Source organism: Rana temporaria, chromosome 6 (genome assembly GCF_905171775.1).
Source record: "Rana temporaria chromosome 6, aRanTem1.1, whole genome shotgun sequence".
NCBI lineage: Eukaryota > Metazoa > Chordata > Amphibia > Anura > Ranidae > Rana > Rana temporaria.
Genome location: NC_053494.1, coordinates 221,686,224 through 221,709,316, shown reverse-complemented (window position 1 = coordinate 221,709,316; position 23,093 = coordinate 221,686,224). Strand labels below are relative to the sequence as shown.

At 47.4% G+C, this 23,093-nt stretch overlaps 1 protein-coding gene across 1 annotated transcript in view; it reads right to left on the bottom strand.

Annotated features, from left to right (window-relative positions):
• The window catches only part of LMLN (leishmanolysin like peptidase), an 81,087-nt gene extending 64,419 nt beyond the window's left edge, over window positions 1-16,668 (bottom strand). The window contains exons 1-2 of the mRNA XM_040358319.1: window positions 16,500-16,668; window positions 12,926-13,023 (exon numbers count right to left, since the gene is read on the bottom strand). Of these exons, the coding sequence (XP_040214253.1) occupies window positions 12,926-13,023; window positions 16,500-16,619 (218 nt within the window). The 5' untranslated portion in view covers window positions 16,620-16,668. The remainder of the gene's footprint in view (window positions 1-12,925; window positions 13,024-16,499) is intronic.
• Between the last annotated feature and the right edge of the window lie 6,425 nt (window positions 16,669-23,093).

Sequence of the window (23,093 nt, the reverse complement as noted above, 5' to 3'; positions counted from 1 at the left end):
AGACACAGATTGTGTCAAAAAATGTTTTATTGTATTTGCTTTGCTTTTACTGTTATACTGTAATGTTACTTTGTTTTATTGTTAACCATCATTTGCTTAGCAGGTACGCCATTCAGCTGCAGCACTGATTTATCCATCTTGAAAGCAACAGCGTTTGCTCCCACGATACGTAAATCAGCGACTCCAGCGCTGTAGGAGGTGATTTTACCATCACAGTTAAAAAAAGATCATATATGCCGAAGCATGGGGGCAGCAGGGGTGGAGGAGCGATTTGCTCCTAACTTTTGTGGGAGGATGCCCCCATGCTTCGGCATATATAAATGGTGCATGTATGCCAATCATTAGAAGTGGGTGGATGAAGGGTGGTATTCTAATGGTGGGCATACCCACCGATCAATCTCTTTTTTTCGTTCAGTCCACAGGCTGCATGAAAAAAAGAGCAGTACAATATGTGCCCAACAAGGACCAGCAACGTACTGGTATTGTGCTGGACTTTGAGTGGTTATTCCAGAATGATGCCAGCGGGTTTATCTTGGTATCATTCTTTTCAACCAGAGGTCGGCTGTAAAAGCAATCCTGGAGACTAATTAGCCTCTAGACTGCTTTTTCAAGCAGTGGGATTTCACCATCACAGTTAAAAAAAAAAAACGGTGCATATTTGCCCATCATTAGAAGTGGGTGGATAAAGGGCGGTATTCTAATGGTGGGCATACCCACCGATCAATCTCTTTTTTTCGTTCAGCCCACAGGCTGCATGAATAAAAGAGCATTACAATGTATGCCCAACGAGGACAAGCAACGTACTGGTATGTTGCTGGACTTTGAGTGGTTATTTCAGAATGATGCCAGCGGGTTTAGGTATCATCTTGGTATCATTCTTTTCAGCCTTTTCATATAAAAGCAATCCTAGTGGCTAATTGGCCTCTAGACTGCTTTTACAAGCAGTGGGAGGGGACATTCGCCATGCAGCTGCAGCACTGATTTATCCATCTTGAAAGCAACAGCGTTTGCTCCCACGATACGTAAATCAGCGACTCCAGCGCTGTAGGAGGTGATTTTACCATCACAGTTAAAAAAAGATCATATATGCCGAAGCATGGGGGCAGCAGGGGTGGAGGAGTGATTTGCTCCTAACTTTTGTGGGAGGATGCCCCCATGCTTCGGCATATATAAATGGTGCATGTATGCCCATCATTAGAAGTGGGTGGATGAAGGGCGGTATTCTAATGGTGGGCATACCCACCGATCAATCTCTATTTTTTCGTTCAGTCCACAGGCTGCATGAAAAAAAGAGCATTACAATATATGCCCAACAAGGACCAGCAACGTACTGGTATGTTGCTGGTCTTTGAGTGGTTATTCCAGAATGATGCCAGCGGGTTTAGGTATCATCTTGGTATCATTCTTTTCAGCCAGCGGTCAGCTTTCATGTTAAAGCAATCCTAGCAGCTAATTAGCCTCTAGACTGCTTTTACAAGCAGTAGGAGGGAACATTTCACCCCCGCCATCTTCCATGGTTTTCTCGGACTCTCCTGTCCCAACAGGGAACCCCGAGAATGCAGCTGGTGGTTCCACCGGCTGACCATAGAGCTGATCAGAGACCAGAATGGCTCCAATCATCTCTATGGCCTAAGAAACCAGAAGCTGCAAGCATTTCATGACTTAGGTTTCGCTGGATAAAAACAGCACCACTGGGAAAGCATTTTATCACGCCAGACCCCATTTAAAAAAAGAAAAAAAAGGGGGGGGGGAGTACCTGTCACTACCTATTGCTATCATAGGGGATATTTACATTCCCTGAGATAACAATAAAAAAAAAAGGATTACCAAGCTTTGTTTACATCAGTAACATTACCAAGCTTTGTTTACATCATGTCATCTGCTGTCATTGGCTGACAGCTGATCACATGGTAAGGGGCCGGAACCGGCCCCTTATTCAGATCCATGATCAACCGAGTCTCAGTGACTCGGTGATCACAGCGTGTGCCGCGCCCAAACTGCAGGGCCCGCAAAACACGGGCCCCTAATGGTTAATCTGTAGGGCCATTGCTTTAAAAAATATATAGTGTTCGGGGGTTCAAAGTAATTTTCTTGCAATTTTTTTTTTTTATGTAAACAAAAAGTGTCAGAAAGGGCTTTGTCTTCAGGTGGTTAGAAGAGTGGATGATGTGTGACATAAGCTTCTAAATGTTGTGCATAAAATGCCAGGACAGTTCAAACCCCCCCAAATGACCCCATTTTTGGAAAGTAGACAGTCTGAGGTATTTAGTAAGAGGCATAGTGAGTTTACAACTGCCATGTGACCTGCTGTGATTGGTTACAGCGGTCACATGGTACCGGCAGTGATCAGTCATTGGCTGTGTCCGGTGGATGCAGCTGGTGACAGATCGCGCCGCTATGCAGCCCCGTGCGGGACACGATCAGGGATGACATTGTATGAAAACAAAAACAAATAAAAAACATGCTTACATGGCCTGAGAACTGGAAGTGACGTCATGACGTGTCTCCGGTCCTCCAAGGGCATAGAGCTGAGCGGTGGCCATCTTGCCATCACTTATCTGTATGGGAAGACACTGCCAGCTCCGGATGGTTCCCGGGCTCAGTGATCGGTAACCAATGGGAAGTGGCAGGGGGAGGGGCACAGCTCCTGCTGCTTATAAGGCTGGGTTCACACTGATGCGGTGTGGGAACCTCAGCGATACCTGTGCTGTTCCCACATTGCATCCGAATCGCAGACCGTTCACACCGTGCTCTGCGAATTACTGCGAGTGTCAATATAAAGTTAATGACACCACTAAATGCGAACTGTGGGATAAGATGGAATCGGATCGAATGGGTCTGAACTAGGGCTGCAACTAACGATTATTTTCATAATCATTTAGTTGGCCGATTATTGTTTCGATTAATCAGATAATAGCCTTAAAAAAAAAAATAGCATTTTTACATTTTTTTGGGGCCAATTTGTTGTTGGGCAGATTACAAAACACAAATTTCCGTAAAAACACATTACATGCTTTTCTGCAGCTTCTCCATTGAAGTATATTGAATAGGGGGCGGCCGATATATCGATCAGCCGATATTTTGCTTTTTTTTTAAATTGGCATCGGTCGATTATTGTGTGAAAACGGGCCGATTGTGAGGGATCAGAAGCAGGGGCGTGCTGGGTGTAAATCCTCCCCCCCTGGCCGCCCACCATCTATTCTAAACGGCTATCACGGCCGCTGTTTGCCGATTTTAATTTTTTTCCCCCCAAGTCTGCAGCTGCGGCCGCCGATTGGCTGTTACTGGCCGCACTGCATTCTGGGGATTGTAGTGTGGAAGCAGAGGCGGGGCGCGCAGCACGTCAGGGGACAGATGGAGCTCTCCTTGGCCAGGCGAGGGGATGGAACAGAGCCAAGCGCTCTGCTTGTGGGCACTGACATTATTAATGACATTCTTGAGCTGTACTGTGGGCACTGAGCTGCTGTATTGTGGGCACTGAGCTGCTGTGCTGTGGGCACTGAGCTGCTATACGGTGGGCACTAAGCTGCTATATGGTGGGCACTAAGGGGGCTATACTGTGGGCACTAAGGAGCTCTGTACTGGTGGGCACTGAGGAGCTCTGTACTGATATGCACTGAGGAGCTCTGTACTTGTGGGCACTGAGGAGCTCTGTACTTGTGGGCACTGAGGAGCTCTGTACAGATATGCACTGAGGAGCTCTGTACTGGTGGGCACTGAGGAGCTCTGTACTGGTGGGCACTGAGGAGCTCTATACTGGTGGGCACTGAGGAGCTCTGTACTGGTGGGCACTGAGGAGCTCTGTACTGGTGGGCACTGAGGAGCTCTGTACTGGTGGGCACTGAGGAGCTCTGTACTGGTGGGCATTAGTGAGATGCACTGGTTGGCACTGGTGAGGTGGCACTGGTGGGCACTGATAGGCTCCACTGGTGGGCACTGAGGAGCTCTGTACTGGTGGGCACTGAGGAGCTCTGTACTGGTGAGCATTAGTGAGATGCACTGGTTGGCACTGGTGAGGTGGCACTGGTGGGCACTGATAGGCTCCACTGGTGGGCATTAGTGAGATGCACTGGTGGGCACTGGTGAGGCTTCACTGGTGGGCACTGATAGGCTTCACTGGTGGGCACTGATAGGCTCCACTGGTGGGCACTGATAGGCTCCACTGATGTTGTACTGGTGGGCACTAATGGATACTGATAGGCTGCACCGGTGGGCACTGATGTGGCACTGACAGGCTGCACACCACCTCTCCACCCTAAACAATAACCTCCTCCCCACCTCTCCACCCTTGATTTGCTGAGATGAAGGGAAAAAAAAAATCAAACTAAAATATCGGCCGCAAAAATCGGCCACCGGCCACCCCGATTTCTAAATATCGGCATCGGCCAGAGAAAAACCCATATCGGTCGACCTCTAATACTGAACCAAAAAAAAAAAAAAAAAATCGCACCGTTTTGCGTTAAGTCCTCGCCCTTTCCAAATACGCAGCCGAAAAAAAATCCTGGATGTGAACGTGTCCCATAGGAAAACATGGAAATGCACTGTAGTGTGTTTCTGCAAAAAGCACCAAAAAAAACACACAGAGGTGACTGTGACCCCCGGCCTGAGATGTTTAGTAACATAATGGGGGGTTAAAAAAACAAAAAGAAGTACAAAAAGAGCAAATAATCGCGACTGTAAGGGTTCACTACTGTGGAACAGTGAAAGTAATATTTACAGAAGCGATTTGCTTTTTTGTACTATAAAAGGCTAATTATTATTTTTTTAACCCCATTATGTTACTGGCCGATTAATCGATTATGAAAATAGTAATTGATTAATTTCATAATCGATTAGTTGTTTCGGCCCTAGTCTGAACATCCTTGCGATGCGATTCCAGTGCCGAAAAAAAAGGGTTCTGCACATTTTTGGTGAATTGATTGTGAATTGAACCGCACATAATGTAAGGCTCGATTCGCACCGCACTGAATTTGCATGTCAAGGGATCCGATGCGATGTGGCAGATCATCAGTGTGAACCCGGCCTTACAACTCCACTCGCATCTCTGCGTATGGAGGCGACCATCGTGGCAAAAACTCGCAAATAGAACCGAGGAACGCCCTTCGCCCAAAAGAAGATCCTGCATTTCTTTTGTGGGACGGTTTTGTTTGCGCGTTTTTAATAGCAACCCAATCGCAGCGCAATTTTCCTGCGATTCGTCGTTAAAAACGCGCAAACAGAATCGCGGGAAAATCGCGCTGCGTTTGGGGTCACTTAAGACCCGGACCTTTAGGCAGCTAAAGGACCTGGCCAGTTTTTGCGATTCGGCACTGCGCCGCTTTAACCGACAATTGCGCGGTCGTGCGATGTGGCTCCCAAACAAAATCAGCGTCCCTTTCTCCCCACAAATAGAGCTTTCTTTTGGTGGTATTTGATCACCTCTGCGGTTTTTCTTTTTTGCGCTATAAACAAAAATAGAGCGACAATTTTGAAAAAAATGCAATATATTTTGCTTTTTACTATAATAAATATCCCCTCAAAAATATATTAAAAAAAAATATTTTCCTCAGTTTAGGCCGATACGTATTCTTCTACCTATTTTTGGTAAAAAAAAAATCGCGATAAGCGTTTATCGATTGGTCTGCGCAAAATTTATAGCGTTTACAAAATAGGGGATAGTTTTATTGCATTCTTATTAATAATTTTTTTTTACTACTAGTAATGGCGGCGATCAGCGATTTTGTTCGTGACTGCGACATTATGGCGGACACATCGGACAATTTTGACACATTTTTGGGACCATTGTCATTTTCACAGCAAAAAATACATAAAAAATGCACTGATTACTGTGAAAATTACAATTGCCTTTGGGGAGTTAACCACAAGGGGGCGCTGATGGGGTTATGTGTGACCTCATGTGTGTTTCTAACTGTAGGGGGGTGTGGCTGTAGGTGTGACGTCATTGATTGTGGTTCCCTATATCAGGGAACACACGATCGATGACGGCGCCACAGTGAAGAACGGGGAAGGTGTGTTTACACTCACCTCTCCTCGTTCTTCAGCTCCGGGGACTCCAGCGGCAATCGGGTCCGCGGGTCCCACGGTCACGGAGCTTCGGACCGGGTCGCGGGTACGCGCCACGGGCACTTAAAGAGGACGTACAGGTACATGCTTGTGCCCAGCCGTACCATTCTGCCGACGTATATGTGCAGGAGGCGGTCCTTAAGCGGTTAAAATCAACGGGCAACGCACCGGGAACACACGGGCGTCCCGCTATTGGCTGCTATTGCGAAACGCGGGCAGAACTGCGGCGATTCTGCACACATTTTGGAATGCGGAGATGTAAAGGGAGCCTAAAGGGCTCCTGCAGTGAATGCGTCGCAGAGATCACTGTGGGTATAGAATTGTGTATATGGGATTGTATGATACTTTTTATTTTATTTTTATGGATGGACTGGATGTGTCTTTTTTCACTATGTAACTTTTATCTGAAAATTTTATATAAAAATTCCGGGGTTATGGAATCTAGCTGTAGCCACACCCCCCGGTTTTTAACCACTTCCATACCGGGCCCTTCCCCCCCCCCCCCCCTTCCTGCCCAGGACAATTTTTAGCTTTCAGCTCTGTCACGCTTTGAATGACAATTGCGCGGTCATGCAACGATGTAACCAAACTACATTTTTATCATTTTTTCCCCACAAATAGAGATTTCTTTTGGTGGTATTTGATCACCTCTGCGGTTTTTAGTCTTTGCGCTATAAACAAACAAACAAAAAAGCGACAACTTTGAAAAAAAAACGATGGGCACCGATAGGCGACAGTGATGGGCACTGATAGGTGGCACTGGATAGGCAGCATTGATGAGGCGCTACTGACAGGCATTACTGTGTGGCACTGACAGGCATTACTGATAGGGAACTGATCGGCACTGTTGTGGGCACTGATGGGCATTTAATAGGGGGCAGGTGTTTGGCACTGATTGTGTACATTTTGATGGGGGCTGTGCTGATAATCAATGTGCTGATTATCAGCACAGACCCCCCCCCCCCCCCCGACAAGGAGAGCCCCCGATCGTCCCTCCCTGTCAGCGTGAACCAAGGAAAGCCGTTTACCAGCACTTTGTGGTTCACACGATGATCATCTGTGATTGGTCACAGCTGATCACGTGGTTAGAAGCCTCTGACAGAAGCCTCCGATCCCCGTGCTGCGCGTCCCTACGGGCGCGCGCCAGCAATGATATCCTGATCACGTCACAGGATATCACAACCACGTTGTTACTGTCATTGTGCTATATGGCGGGCAGCAAGTGGTTAATATTGACGTTCTGCAATCTACAAGCCGATCCCGGCGTGTCAACAAAAAGCCAAATGTCATGAATAGAAAGCCGTCCCTGAACACTACAACGATCGCTTATATCAGTGATGATCAATGTTATAAGAATCAACAGTGCAAAAATAAATTCCTGAGTCTTATGCCGCGCACACACGATTATTTTTCGGGTTGTAAAAAAACCACTTGTCCACGGGGGGAGGTCATATGACGTCCTCGGCTTTGTGCGGTGATATCTGAATGACGGGGCAGCTGATTTTTTTTTCACCGATATCATGCTTGTAAGCCTGGAGGAGAGATGTGGGGGGAGGGGAAGGTCTTATTGACCCCGCCTCTCTCCATAAAGAGGACCTGTCACAGTGATTCTTATTACAAGGGATGTTTACATTTCTTGTAATAGGAATAAAAGTGATAAAAAAAAAATAAAAGTGTAAAAATAAAAAAAATTAAGTAAAATAATAATAAAAAAAAAAAATTAAAACGACCCTGTCCCTGTTATCTTGCGCGCAGAAGCGAACACGCATGCAGGTCCCGCCCACATATGTTAACGCCGTTCAAACCCCACATGTGAGGTGTCGCCGCGTGCTTTAGAGCGTGTGCAACAATTCTAGCACTAGACCTTCTCTGTAACTCGAAAATAGAAAATTTTAAAGCGTCACCTATGGAGATTTTTAAGTACCGAAGTTTGGCGCCATTCCATGAGTGTGCGCTATTTTAAAGCGTGACAAGTTAGGTATCTATTTACTCAGCGTAACTTCATCTTTCACATTATACAAAAAAATTGGGCTAACTTTACCGTTCTTTTCCCCAAAAAAAGGCGTTTGAAAAATGATTGCGCAAATACCGTGCGAGAAAAAAAGTTGCAATGACCGCCATGTTATTCCCTAGGGTGTCTGCTAAATAAATATATATATAATGTTTGGGGGTTCCGATTAATTTTCTAGCAAAAACATTGAGATTTTTACATGGAGAGAAGTGCCAAAATAGGCGCGGTGGGCAAGTGGTTAATGTCATTAAAAACGATGGTGTGTGGGCTTCAGAGCATTTTTCGGGTTCTAAAAAACGGGCAATTTTTTTTCTGAACATGCTCTATTTTTAACGACGTTTTTAACGTTGTCGTTTTTCAAGTTGTAAAAAATGGTCGTGTGTGGGCTTTAACGACGTGAAAAAAAACGCGCATGCTCAGAAGCAAGTTATGAGACGGGAGCGCTCGTTCTGGTAAAACTAGCGTTCATAATGGAGATCGCACATTCATCACGCTGTGACAGACAGAAAAGCGCAAATTGTCTTTTACTAACACGGAATCAGCTAAAAGCAGCCCCAAGGGTGGCGCCATCCGCATGGAACCTCCCCTTTATAGTGCCGTCGTACGTGTTGTACGTCACCGCGCTTTGCTAGAGCATTTTTTTTTTCACGATCGTGTGCGGGCAACGCCGTTTTAACCACTTTACAACCGGGCCTATTTTGGCACTTCTCTCCTTCATGTAAAAATCACAATTTTTTTGCTAAAAAATTAATCAGAACCCCCAAACATTATATATATATTTTTTAGCAGACACCCTAGGGAATAAAATGGCGGTCATTGCAACTTTTTTTCTCGCACGGTATTTGCGCAATCATTTTTCAAACGCCTTTTTTGGGGAAAAAAAACGGTTTCATGAATTAAAAAATAAAAAACAGTAAAGTTAGCCCAATTCTTTTGTATAATGTGAAAGATGATGTTACGGCGCGTAAATAGATACCCAACATGACACGCTTTAAAATCGCGCACACTCATGGAATGGCGCCAAACTTCGTGACTTAAAAATCTCCTTGGGCGACGCTTGAAATTTTTTTTACAGGTTACTATTTTCGAGTTACAGAGTAGGTCTAGTGCTAGAATTGTTGCACACGCTCTAACGCACGCGGCGACACCTCACATGTGGGGTTTCAACGGCGTTTACATATGTGGGTGGGACTTGAATGCATGTTCGCTTCTGCGCGCGAGCTACCGGGGATAGGGGCGTTTAAAAAAAAACATTTTATTTTACTTAATTTTTTTATTTTTACACTTTTTTATTTAGTTTTTGGATCACTTTTATTCCTATTACAAGGAATGTAAACATCCCTTGTAATAAGAATCAATCAATCAGTGTGACAGGTCCTCTTTATGGAGAGAGGCAGGGTCAATAAGACCTTCCCCTCCCCCCACATCTCTCCTCCAGGCTTACAAGCATGAGATCGTGAAAAAAAAAATGTCACCGATCTCATGCCAACAGCCGCGATTGCGGCTTTGTTTACTTCCAGGTACTGGGCGTGACGTCATAACGTCGCGCCCGGGCCTCCGACGGTCATAGCGACAGAACTGCCGCTGTGCAGAGAATCGGCGGCTGAAGACGGTGATATCTGAATGATGCCTGTAGCTCCTCCCATCATTCAGATATCACCGCACAAAGCCGAGGACGTATTTTGTCTATGGGCCGGTTGTAAACAGGTTAATGATTGGGTTGAAAAAAACATAGTTTTTTTTCTAGAGCCTGAAAACGTAGTTTTTTACAACCCGAAAAACGATCGTGTGTACGCGGCGTTATAGTCGGTGACAATGAGCTACAATAGAAAAAAAAATGTTAAAAGAAGACAAAAAATGTTTCAAAAATGTTTTTTTTTGCATGTTGTCACCAGTCAGTGTCCCCAATTCATACCACGCCAGTGGCGCTGTACTGCGCTGGTCACACTATGTACATTTCTTTATAAATGTATTTATTTTCCAAAGAATTGTGACAAAAAAAAATGACAACTTGGAAAAACCCGCCATGCCTCTTACTAAACACCTCAGAACTTTCCTACAGAATAAATAATATTCATGGATTTGGGGGATTTTCACCCAAGAAATGGAGCCGAATACAATTTGGCCGCAGTTGAAGAAATTACATTTTATTGGATATTTTGTATAGCGGTGCAAGCTCCTGTGGTCAGTGTACAGCGCTATGGTATAGGTGAGAGCCATGTGAGGTGAAAGGAAGTGGGAAATACACTCACTGGTCTATACAGGAAGTGGGGGACACACTCACTGGTCTATACAGGAAGTGGGGGACACACTCATTGGTCTATACAGGAAGTGGGGGATACACTCACTGGTCTATACAGGAAGTGGGAGACACACTCACTGGTCTATACAGGAAGTGGGGGGACACACTCACTGGTCTATACAGGAAGTGGGGGATACACTCACTGGTCTATACAGGAAGTGGGGGATACACTCACTGGTCTATACAGGAAGTGGGGGATACACTCACTGGTCTATACAGGAAGTGGGGGACACACTCACTGGTCTATACAGGAAGTGGGGGACACACTCACTGGTCTATACAGGAAGTGGGGGACACACTCACTGGTCTATACAGGAAGTGGGGGATACACTCACTGGTCTATACAGGAAGTGGGGGACACACTCACTGGTCTATACAGGAAGTGGGGGATACACTCACTGGTCTATACAGGAAGTGGGGGATACACTCACTGGTCTATACAGGAAGTGGGAGACACACTCACTGGTCTATACAGGAAGTGGGAGATACACTCACTGGTCTATACAGGAAGTGGGGGATACACTCACTGGTCTATACAGGAAGTGGGGGACACACTCACTGGTCTATACAGGAAGTGGGGGATACACTCACTGGTCTATACATGAAGTGGGAGACACACTCACTGGTCTATACAGGAAGTGGGAGACACACTCACTGGTCTATACAGGAAGTGGGAGATACACTCACTGGTCTATACAGGAAGTGGGGGATACACTCACTGGTCTATACAGGAAGTGGGGGATACACTCACTGGTCTATACAGGAAGTGGGGGATACACTCACTGGTCTATACAGGAAGTGGGGGACACACTCACTGGTCTATACAGGAAGTGGGGGACACACTCACTGGTCTATACAGGAAGTGGGAGACACACTCACTGGTCTATACAGGAAGTGGGAGATACACTCACTGGTCTATACAGGAAGTGGGGGATACACTCACTGGTCTATACAGGAAGTGGGGGATACACTCACTGGTCTATACAGGAAGTGGGGGATACACTCACTGGTCTATACAGGAAGTGGGGGACACACTCACTGGTCTATACAGGAAGTGGGGGACACACTCACTGGTCTATACAGGAAGTGGGGGACACACTCACTGGTCTATACAGGAAGTGGGGGGATACACTCACTGGTCTATACAGGAAGTGGGAGACACACTCACTGGTCTATACAAGAAGTGGGAGACACACTCTCTGGTCTATACAGGAAGTGGGGGGGATACACTCACTGGTCTATACAGGAAGTGGGGGATACACTCTCTGGTCTATACAGGAAGTGGGGGACACACTCACTGGTCTATACAGGAAGTGGGGGATACACTCGCTGGTCTATACAGGAAGTGGGGGATACACTCTCTGGTCTATACAGGAAGTGGGGGACACACTCATTGGTCTATACAGGAAGTGGGGGATACACTCACTGGTCTATACAGGAAGTGGGAGACACACTCACTGGTCTATACAGGAAGTGGGGGGACACACTCACTGGTCTATACAGGAAGTGGGGGATACACTCACTGGTCTATACAGGAAGTGGGGGATACACTCAGTGGTCTATACAGGAAGTGGGGGGACACACTCACTGGTCTATACAGGAAGTGGGGGATACACTCACTGGTCTATACAGGAAGTGGGGGATACACTCACTGGTCTATACAGGAAGTGGGGGATACACTCACTGGTCTATACAGGAAGTGGGGGACACACTCACTGGTCTATACAGGAAGTGGGGGAAACACTCACTGGTCTATACAGGAAGTGGGGGATACACTCAGTGGTCTATACAGGAAGTGGGGGATACACTCAGTGGTCTATACAGGAAGTGGGGGATACACTTACTGGTCTATACAGGAAGTGGGGGACACACTCACTGGTCTATACAGGAAGTGGGGGACACACTCACTGGTCTATACAGGAAGTGGGAGACACACTCACTGGTCTATACAGGAAGTGGGGGGATACACTCACTGGTCTATACAGGAAGTGGGAGACACACTCACTGGTCTATACAGGAAGTGGGGGATACACTCACTGGTCTATACAGGAAGTGGGGGACACACTCACTGGTCTATACAGGAAGTGGGAGACACACTCACTGGTCTATACAAGAAGTGGGGGATACACTCACTGGTCTATACAGGAAGTGGGGGACACACTCACTGGTCTATACAGGAAGTGGGGGACACACTCACTGGTCTATACAGGAAGTGGGAGACACACTCACTGGTCTATACAAGAAGTGGGGGATACACTCACTGGTCTATACAGGAAGTGGGGGATACACTCACTGGTCTATACAGGAAGTGGGGGATACACTCACTGGTCTATACAGGAAGTGGGGGATACACTCACTGGTCTATACAGGAAGTGGGGGATACACTCACTGGTCTATACAGGAAGTGGGGGATACACTCACTGGTCTATACAGGAAGTGGGGGATACACTCACTGGTCTATACAGGAAGTGGGGGATACACTCACTGGTCTATACAGGAAGTGGGAGATGCACTTACTGGTCTATACAGGAAGTGGGGGATACACTTACTGGTCTATACTGGTGTCATAATGGATCATTACTCTAAGTTGCTGGTCGGCGTGTCTCTTCCACAGGTGGCGGCTCTTCTGCTGGACTTGGTAGATGATCTGAAAATGAGAGATGTGATCACCAATCTATACACAGATACCCAATGAGGAGGAGGATAGGGATGATGAGGATAGGGACAATGAGGATAAGGATAGGGATGATAAGGATGGGGATGATGAGGATAGGGATGATGAGGATAGGGACAATGAGGATAAGGATAGGGATGATGATGAGGATAAAGATAGGGATGATGAGGATAAGAATAGGGATGATGAGGATAAGGATAGGGATGATGAGGATAAGAATGATAAGGATAGGGATGATAAGAATATTGATGATTATAATAAGGGTAAGGACGATGAGGATAGGGATGATGATGAGGATAGGGATAGGAGGGATGATGATGATGAGGATAGGCACGATGATGAGGATAGGGATGATGAGGATGAGGATAGGGATGATGATGATGAGGATAGGGATGATGATGAGGATAGGGATGATGATGATGAGGATAGGGATGAGGATAGGGATGATGAGGATAGGGATGATGATAGGGATGATGAGGATAGGGATGATGAGGATAGGGATGATGATGATGAGGATGATGAGGATAGGGATGATGAGGATAGGGATGATGATGAGGATAGGGATGATGAGGATAGGGATGATGAGGATAGGGATGATGATGAGGATAGGGATGATGAGGATAGGGATGATGAGGATAGGGATGATGATGATGAGGATGATGAGGATAGGGATGATAGGGATGATGATGATGAGGAGGAGGATAGGGATGAGGATAGGGATGATGAGGATGAGGATAGGGATGATGAGGATGAGGATAGGGATGATGATGAGGATAGGGATGACGATGAGGATAGAGATGATGAGGATAGGGATGATGATGAGGATAGGGATGATGATGAGGATAGGGATGATGATGATGAGGATAGGGATGATGATGATGAGGATAGGGATGATGATGAGGATAGGGATGATGATGAGGATAGGGATGATGATGAGGATAGGGATGATGATGATGAGGATAGGGATGATGATGAGGATAGGGATGATGAGGAGGATAGGGATGATGAGGATAGGGATGATGAGGATAGGGATGATGAGGATAGGGATGATGATGGGGATAGGGATAGGAGGGATGATGATGAGGATAGGGATGATGAGGAGGAGGATAGGGATGATGATGAGGATAGGGATGGTGATGAGGATAGGGGTGATGAGGATAGGGATGATGATGATGAGGATAGGGATGATGAGGAGGATAGGGATGATGAGGATAGGGATGATGAGGATAGGGATGATGAGGATAGGGATGATGATGGGGATAGGGATGGTGATGAGGATAGGGGTGATGAGGATAGGGATGATGATGATGAGGATAGGGATGATGATGAGGATAGGGATGGTGATGAGGATAGGGATGGTGATGAGGATAGGGATGGTGATGAGGATGATAGGGATAGGAGGGATGATGATGAGGATAGGGATGATGATGAGGATAGGGATGATGATGATGATGAGGATAGGGATGATGATGAGGATAGGGATGATGATGAGGATAGGGATGATGATGAGGATAGGGATGATGATGATGAGGATAGGAATGATGATGATGAGGATAGGGATGATGATGAGGATAGGGATGATGAGGAGGATAGGGATGATGAGGATAGGGATGATGAGGATAGGGATGATGATGGGGATAGGGATAGGAGGGATGATGATGAGGATAGGGATGATGAGGAGGAGGATAGGGATGATGATGAGGATAGGGGTGATGAGGATAGGGATGGTGATGAGGATGATAGGGATAGGAGGGATGATGATGAGGATAGGGATGATGATGAGGATAGGGATGATGATGAGGATAGGGATGATGATGAGGATAGGGATGGTGATGAGGATGATAGGGATAGGAGGGATGATGATGAGGATAGGGATGATGATGATGATGAGGATAGGGATGATGATGAGGATAGGGATGATGATGAGGATAGGGATGATGATGAGGATAGGGATGATGGGGATAGGGATGATGATGATGAGGATAGGGATGATGATGAGGATAGGGATGGTGATGAGGATAGGGATGGTGATGAGGATAGGGATGGTGATGAGGATGATAGGGATAGGAGGGATGATGATGAGGATAGGGATGATGATGAGGATAGGGATGATGATGATGATGAGGATAGGGATGATGATGAGGATAGGGATGATGATGAGGATGATAGGGATAGGAGGGATGATGATGAGGATAGGGATGATGATGAGGATAGGGATGATGATGATGATGAGGATAGGGATGATGATGAGGATAGGGATGATGATGAGGATAGGGATGATGATGAGGATAGGGATGATGATGATGAGGATAGGAATGATGATGATGAGGATAGGGATGATGATGAGGATAGGGATGATGAGGAGGATAGGGATGATGAGGATAGGGATGATGAGGATAGGGATGATGATGGGGATAGGGATAGGAGGGATGATGATGAGGATAGGGATGATGAGGAGGAGGATAGGGATGATGATGAGGATAGGGGTGATGAGGATAGGGATGGTGATGAGGATGATAGGGATAGGAGGGATGATGATGAGGATAGGGATGATGATGAGGATAGGGATGATGATGAGGATAGGGATGATGATGAGGATAGGGATGGTGATGAGGATGATAGGGATAGGAGGGATGATGATGAGGATAGGGATGATGATGATGATGAGGATAGGGATGATGATGAGGATAGGGATGATGATGAGGATAGGGATGATGATGAGGATAGGGATGATGGGGATAGGGATGATGATGATGAGGATAGGGATGATGATGAGGATAGGGATGGTGATGAGGATAGGGATGGTGATGAGGATAGGGATGGTGATGAGGATGATAGGGATAGGAGGGATGATGATGAGGATAGGGATGATGATGAGGATAGGGATGATGATGATGATGAGGATAGGGATGATGATGAGGATAGGGATGATGATGAGGATGATAGGGATAGGAGGGATGATGATGAGGATAGGGATGATGATGAGGATAGGGATGATGATGATGATGAGGATAGGGATGATGATGAGGATAGGGATGATGATGAGGATAGGGATGATGATGAGGATAGGGATGATGATGAGGATAGGGATGATGATGATGATGAGGATAGGGATGATGATGAGGATAGGGATGATGATGAGGATAGGGATGATGATGATGATGAGGATAGGGATGATGATGAGGATAGGGATGATGATGAGGATAGGGATGATGATGAGGATAGGGATGATGGGGATAGGAGGGATGATGTGATGACACTTCCAGGTGTGTATTGCGCTGTGTGTGACATATGTACAGCCGGTATATAATATATATATATATATATACAGGAGAGGTCAGTGTATAGGGGGGGAGGGGCGGTATATATCAGAGTGAAGTATATACAGGGGGGAGTGGTCAGTACAGGTGAGGGTGTCACATGATGTCAGTGTGGCTCCTCCCCCTCACCTCCTCGGGTCCCGGTGCTCGGTGTCGGCAGTTGATGGCGGTGGTCGGTGATTGGCAGGTCAGGACAAGCAGGGCCCCCACAGTGAGCAGAGACCCCCCTAACCGAGCCGCCATCTTCATCCATCCGTCACCCCGGCAACGTGACGTCACTCCTCTGAGCCCAGGAGCTGCTTCCGTACCACCTGACAGGTTACCCCAGCAACGGTCTATCTCTAAAGCCCGCCCCCTCCGCCATATTGCCGGAGCCCAGAGCGCTGGGTACACGGCTCCGTCCTATCCGCCATATTGCCGGAGCCCCGCTAGTCCACAGGGTGTAGAGCGGAGTGTATTGCTCTGTAGAATTCTCCTGACCCGCAAGTGACCCCCCGACTTCCTCCTGACCCGCAGGTGACCCCCCGACTTCCTCCTGACCCGCAGGTGACCCCCCGACTTCCTCCTGACCCGCAGGTGACCCCCCGACTTCCTCCTGACCCGCAGGTGACCCCCCGACTTTCTCCTGACCCACAGGTGACCCCCAACTTCCCTTCTGACCCGCAGATGACCCCCAAATTCCTCCTGACCAGCAGGTGACCCCCCAACTTCCCTTCTGACCCGCAGGTGACCCCGACTTCCTCCTGATCTGCAAGTGACCCAGACTTCCTCCTGACCCGAAGGTGACCCCCTGACTTCCTCCTGACCCGCAGGTGACCCCCTGACTTCCTTCTGACCCGCAGGTGACCCCCTGACTTCCGCCTGACCCGCAGGTGACCCCCCCCGACTTCCTTCTCACCCGCAGGTGACCCCCCGACTTCCCTTCTGACCCGCAGGTGACCCAGACTTCCTCCTGACCCAAAGATGACGCCCCAACTTCCCCCTGACCTGCAAGTGACCCCGACTTCCTCCTGACCCGCAGGTGAACCCCCAACTTCCTACTGACCCGCAGGTGACCCCCCAACTTCCTCCTGACCCACATGTAACCCCCGATTTCCTCCTGACCCGCAGGTGACCCCCCAACTTCCTCCTGACCCACATGTAACCCCCGATTTCCTCCTGACCCGCAGGTGACTCCCCGATTTCCTCCTGACCCGCAGGTGACTCCCCGATTTCCTCCTGACCCGCAGGTGACTCGGGCCTCCTCTCTCTCTCTCTCTCTCTCTCCCTTTCTCTGTCCCCCCCCCAGGTGAGCTCTGCGGGGAGGGAGAGGAGGTGAGCGCTGCGGGGAGGGAGAGGAGGTGAGCGCTGCGGGGAGGGAGAGGAGGTGAGCGCTGCGGGGAGGGAGAGGAGGTGAGTGCTGCGGGGAGGGAGAGACAAAGGAGCGGAGGGGGGCGGCGGACCTCTGTCACTGAAGCCGGCCGGTCATATGACGTCCTCCCAGGATGGGAGATCCCTCCTGCGGATGTCATATTACAATAGCCCGGTACTGAAGTGGTGAAGAGCATACGTCTCCAGCTCAGCCCCCCCTCCTCCCTCGCCTTCTGCCGGGCCAGTAAGAGAGTGCAGCGCGCTTCGCGCATGCGCAGTAGGGACCCAGCCATGAAGCCGAAAGGCTACTATGCTGCCGTGCAGGGCTGCCATCAGGAATTATAGGCCCCCTGGAGCAGAGAAGAGGGGGGGTGCTGCCGTCTCAAATTGAGGAGGGGGGGGTGGCGCCACAAATTGAGGTCGGGGGGCTTTGGGTGCTGACAAACAAAAAAGGTGGGGTTGCCCTGGGGACCTCTGGGCCCCTTTCAAAGAAAAGATATATATATATAAAAAAAAAGGGGAAGTAGCCATCCGGGACCTCTGGGCCCTTTAATAAAAAGAAAAAAAAATATATAAAAAAAAAGGGGGGGGGGATTGCCATCCGAGGCCCTGGGGACTTCTGGGCCCTTTAATAAAAAGAAAAAAAAATATATAAAAAAAAAGGGGGGGGGATTGCCATCCGAGGCCCTGGGGACTTCTGGGCCCTTTAATAAAAAGAAGAAATACAAATATATATATATATATATATATATATATATATATATATATATAAAAATGTTTATAAAAAAAGGGGGGTTGCCATCCGGGGCCCTGGGGACTTCTGAGCCCTTTAATTAAAAATATATATATATATACGGTATATATAACAAGGGGGGTAGCCATCTAAGGGACCTCTGGGCCCTTTAATAAAAAGAAGAAATAAAAAAATGTAAACAAAAATTTATATAAAAAAAGAGGGGGTTGCCATCCGGGGCCCTGGGGACCTCTAGGCCCTTTAAAAATTAAAAAAAGGGGGGTTGCCATCTGGGGCCCCGTGGACCTCCGGGCCCCTTACAACATAAAATAAGAGGGGGTTGCCATCCGGGCCCCTAGGGACCTCCGGGCCCCTTACAGGTGTACTGCATGTACCCCCCTGCTGCCGTGTTCCCTTACTGGCAATGGCGGCGGAAGCACTGGACAGCTGATGGAAACATGAGCTGCGGTGCCGACTTCGCTGGAATTTTTAGCTTTCAGCGCTGTTGCACTTTGAATGACAATTGTGCGGTCGTGCTACACTGTACCCAAATACATTTTATCATTTTGTTCCCACAAATAGAGATTTCTTTTGGTGGTATTTGATCACCTCTGGGATTTTTATTTTCTGCAAAAAAAAAAAAAAAACTTTACTGATGGGCACTGATGGTACTGCACTGACGGGCACTGGTGGGCGGCACGGATGGGCACTGATAGGCGGCATGGATGTGCACTGATAGGCGGCACGGATGGGCACTGAAAGGGGGCACTAATGTATGTGTTGTACTAATGGATGCCAATCAGTGCCAAACAATAATGCCTGCCCATTGTGGGCACTGATTGGCATCCATTGTGGTCTATAGTAGCAGGTTTGAATAAGAATTTTAGGAGTGTTTGTATTACTAGGGATGTTGAAGAGGGCAGATGAAGTCACGTGACATGACGTAACGTGTAGGGAGTGGCTGGGAGTAAAGAGCGGACCGGAAGTGACGTGAGAGACGTCTGTAACGCTGTTGTTTTATTTCATATGCATTTTTAATCCAATTTCTGTAAGCTTCCATTTGGCCTTTTAAATAAATCTTTAGTGGTTTAAACGTTTTACACTATGGGAGGCATTTATTTTATTCTCGCATGGTATCTGGAACCCTGAGTGACATATCAAGACCTGGGAGCCTGGAAGTGGGAGTCCGCCGTTACCACAGTTATCCTGAAGGCTGATTTACCATTTCACAGAGGTGAGAGTTCTGTGAGCACTAAGCAGTTGTGTGAGGTCACTGGAACACTGATTGTTTGCACGAAAATCTACTTTAAAGCGGGAGTTCACCCATTTAAAAAAAAAAAAAAAATCTCCCCTTAGCTTCCTGCTCGTTCGGTCTAGGGGAATCGGCTATTTATATTAAAATATGTGCAGTACTTACCCGTTTTCGAGCTGTATCTTCTTCCGTCGCTTCCGGGTATGGGTCTTCGGGAGCGGGCGTTCCTTCTTGATTGACAGGCTTCCGACGGTCGCATCCATCGCGTCACTCGTAGCCGAAAGAAGCCGAACGTCGGTGCGGCTCTATACTGCGCCTGCGCACCGACGTTCGGCTTCTTTCGGAAAATCGTGACGCGATGGATGCGACCGTCGGAAGCCTCTCGGAAACCTGTCAATCAAGAAGGACCGCCCATTCCCGAAGCCCATACCCGGAAGCGACGGAGAGGATGCGTCTCGTAAACGGGTAAGTACTGCACATATTTTAAAATAAATTGCCGATTCCCCTAGTAATAACGAGCAGGAAGCGAAGGGGGAAAAGTGCCCTCTAAGGGTGAACCCCCGCTTTAAAGGACTGTCAAATACACATGTGAGACTTTTACTAAGCCTGGCCACAAAGAGAGGACCAACAAGCAGGGAGCACCTTCAGGTGTTCTAGGAGCATAAATTACACATCTAGGGCCAGATTCTCAAAATAATTCCGCCGGTGTATCTACAGATACACCGGCGTAATTCGAAAATCCCGCCGGCGTATCATTGTTTTGTATTCTCAAAACAAGATACGCCGGAATTAGGCTAGGATCCGACTGGTGTAAGTCACTTACACCGTCGGATCCTAAATGCAATACTCCGCTGGCCGCTAGGTTGCGTTTACGTTGATTTCAGCGTCGGATATGCAAATGAGCCGATACGCCGATTCCCGAACGTTTTTGCGCCGCTTCGCCATAGTTTCCGTAAGGTTACCCCTGCTATATGAGGGGTAACCTTACTTCGGTCCGCCGTATGTCATGTTAAGTATGGCCGTCGGGACAGCGTCGGGTTTTTCCATCGTTTACGTAACTCGTCGCGAATAGGGCTGTGCGTTAATTACGTTCACGTCGCAACCAATGTATTTGCTGCGTACTACGGAGCATGCGCAGTGGCCTACGTTTAAGGCCGGCGCATGCGCAGTTCGTTCGGCACGGGGGCGCGCTTAATTTAAATACAAGCTGCCCCCTTTGATTTACGCGGGGATACTCCGGGCCATTTAGACTACACCGCCGCAAATTACGGAGCAAGTGGAGAATACGGCACTTGCTCCAGTAAGTTGCGGCGGCGTAGTGTTAATGGCATACGCTACACCCCGCTCGTAGATACGCTGATCTACGAGAATCTGGCCCCTAATTTCTATCCAAGCTATCACACTTTTGAAGGCTCCCGGAGCACCATTACCCACAAAATGACCTCATTTTGGAAAGAAAACATCCCAATGTATATTCTATGAGGCATGGGCTGAGATAGGTACTCAGGTAATCTGATGGGCTACAGATAGGTATTTGGGTAGTGTAATGGGCTGGAAACAAATACTCTGATGGGCTGCAGGAGGGAAGGAGTATTCCTGCTGGCGTCATTTTACAATGCACCGGTAGAAAAGTACCGTATATACTCGAGTATAAGCCGAGTTTTTCAGCACATTTTTTTTGCGCTGAAAATGCCCCCCTCGGCTTATACTCGAGTCACCTTTTTGCGCCTGATCTCCCAGACATTGGGGACCCGTTTTTTCAAAACCGGGCACCCCTTCCATAGACTCCCATGTTAAACGGTCATTTCTCTGGTGACTTTAGGGACTCGGTACCAGACTGTTGTAGATCCCCTGGACCCGGAACTTGGCACTAATGTAGCCCAATTTCTCCTCTATAAGTGTGCAAAATTGGTTGTCTGGGGGATCTACGGCTGGCGAATACCGATTTTTAAAAGCCGGGCACCCCTTCCATAGACTCCCATGTTAAACGTCAGTCTAGTCATGGACACAGTGAGGCATGGGCACAGTGAGGCATGGGCACAGTGAGGCATGGACACAGTGAGGCATGGGCACAGTGAGGCATGGACACAGTGAGGCATGGACAGGCATGCAGATGGACACCCTAGGCTTATACTCGAGTCAATACGTTTTCCCATTTTTTTGTGGTAAAATCAGATGCCTGGGCTTTTATTCGGGTCGGCTTATACTCGAGTATATACGGTATATGCCGAATTGCAATAAATGCACACTTTACTGCTGAATGGTGAAAAGTTAAAAATGTGCTCCACTTTAAGATCAAAGAAATATGGTATCTGAAGTTTATGGAGCAGGAATGTTTAGCTCTCTGTCCTACAGACAGAACAACACTGTCCTGACATTTTAGAGCCTCAAGAAGTGAGATCGGCCATCAGTACATCAGGATTGATCAAATTTCTAATATATATCCCATAGAACAGGGATCTTCAAACTACGGCCCTCCAGCTGTTGCGGAACCACACGTCCCATGAGACTTCGTAAAACTCTGACATTCACAGACATGACTGGGCATGATGGGAATTGCAGTTCCTGAACAACTGGAGGGCCGTAGCTTGTAGATTGTATAACAGGGGGTGTCAAACTCAATTTCATTGTGGGCCGCATCAGCATTATGATTGCCCTCTGGTTGTATCTGCAAGATTAGATGTCCAGCGCATCCCCTCCCCTTACATTAGATGTTAAGAGCCCCCCCACCATCAGAAGTTGAGTCCCCCACTCTCCCGTACATCACAGTGCACCCCTCCTTACCTTATGCTGCTGCTGGGAAGAAGATGGGTGCATTGCTTGAAAGCAGAAAGTACAGAGGAGGACCATAGGAGGGCTGGAGCTCTCCTGCAGCTGTAGGAGAGGTGCAAGGGCCACATGAAATGGTCTGGAGGGCCTGATTCGGCCCGCGGGCCTTGTGTTTGACACCTGTGCTCTATAGCTTTCACACATAATATACACACATTTTTTTTATTTATTTTTTTACCAAAGGCATGTAGCAGAATACATTCTGGCCTAAATTTATAAAAAAAAAAAAAAAAAAATCGATTTTTTTATTCATTTATTTTTTTATTAGATATACAGTATTTTACAACAGAAATTAGAAAATATTGTTCCCCCCCCCAAATGTAAAGTGTTTTTCTGTTTATGTCTCAAAAAACAATAAACCCAGTGCTGACCAAATACCACCAAAAGAAATCTCTATTTGTATGAAAAAAAAATGTATATATTTTTTTTTGGGGTACAGTGTTGCATAACCGCACAATCGGCAGTTAAAGTAGGGCAGTGCTAAATAGCATAATAAAAAATGCCCTGGCCATGAAATCCTAAAGAGGTCAAGGGGTAATAAAAGTCAAAGTTTGAGTAA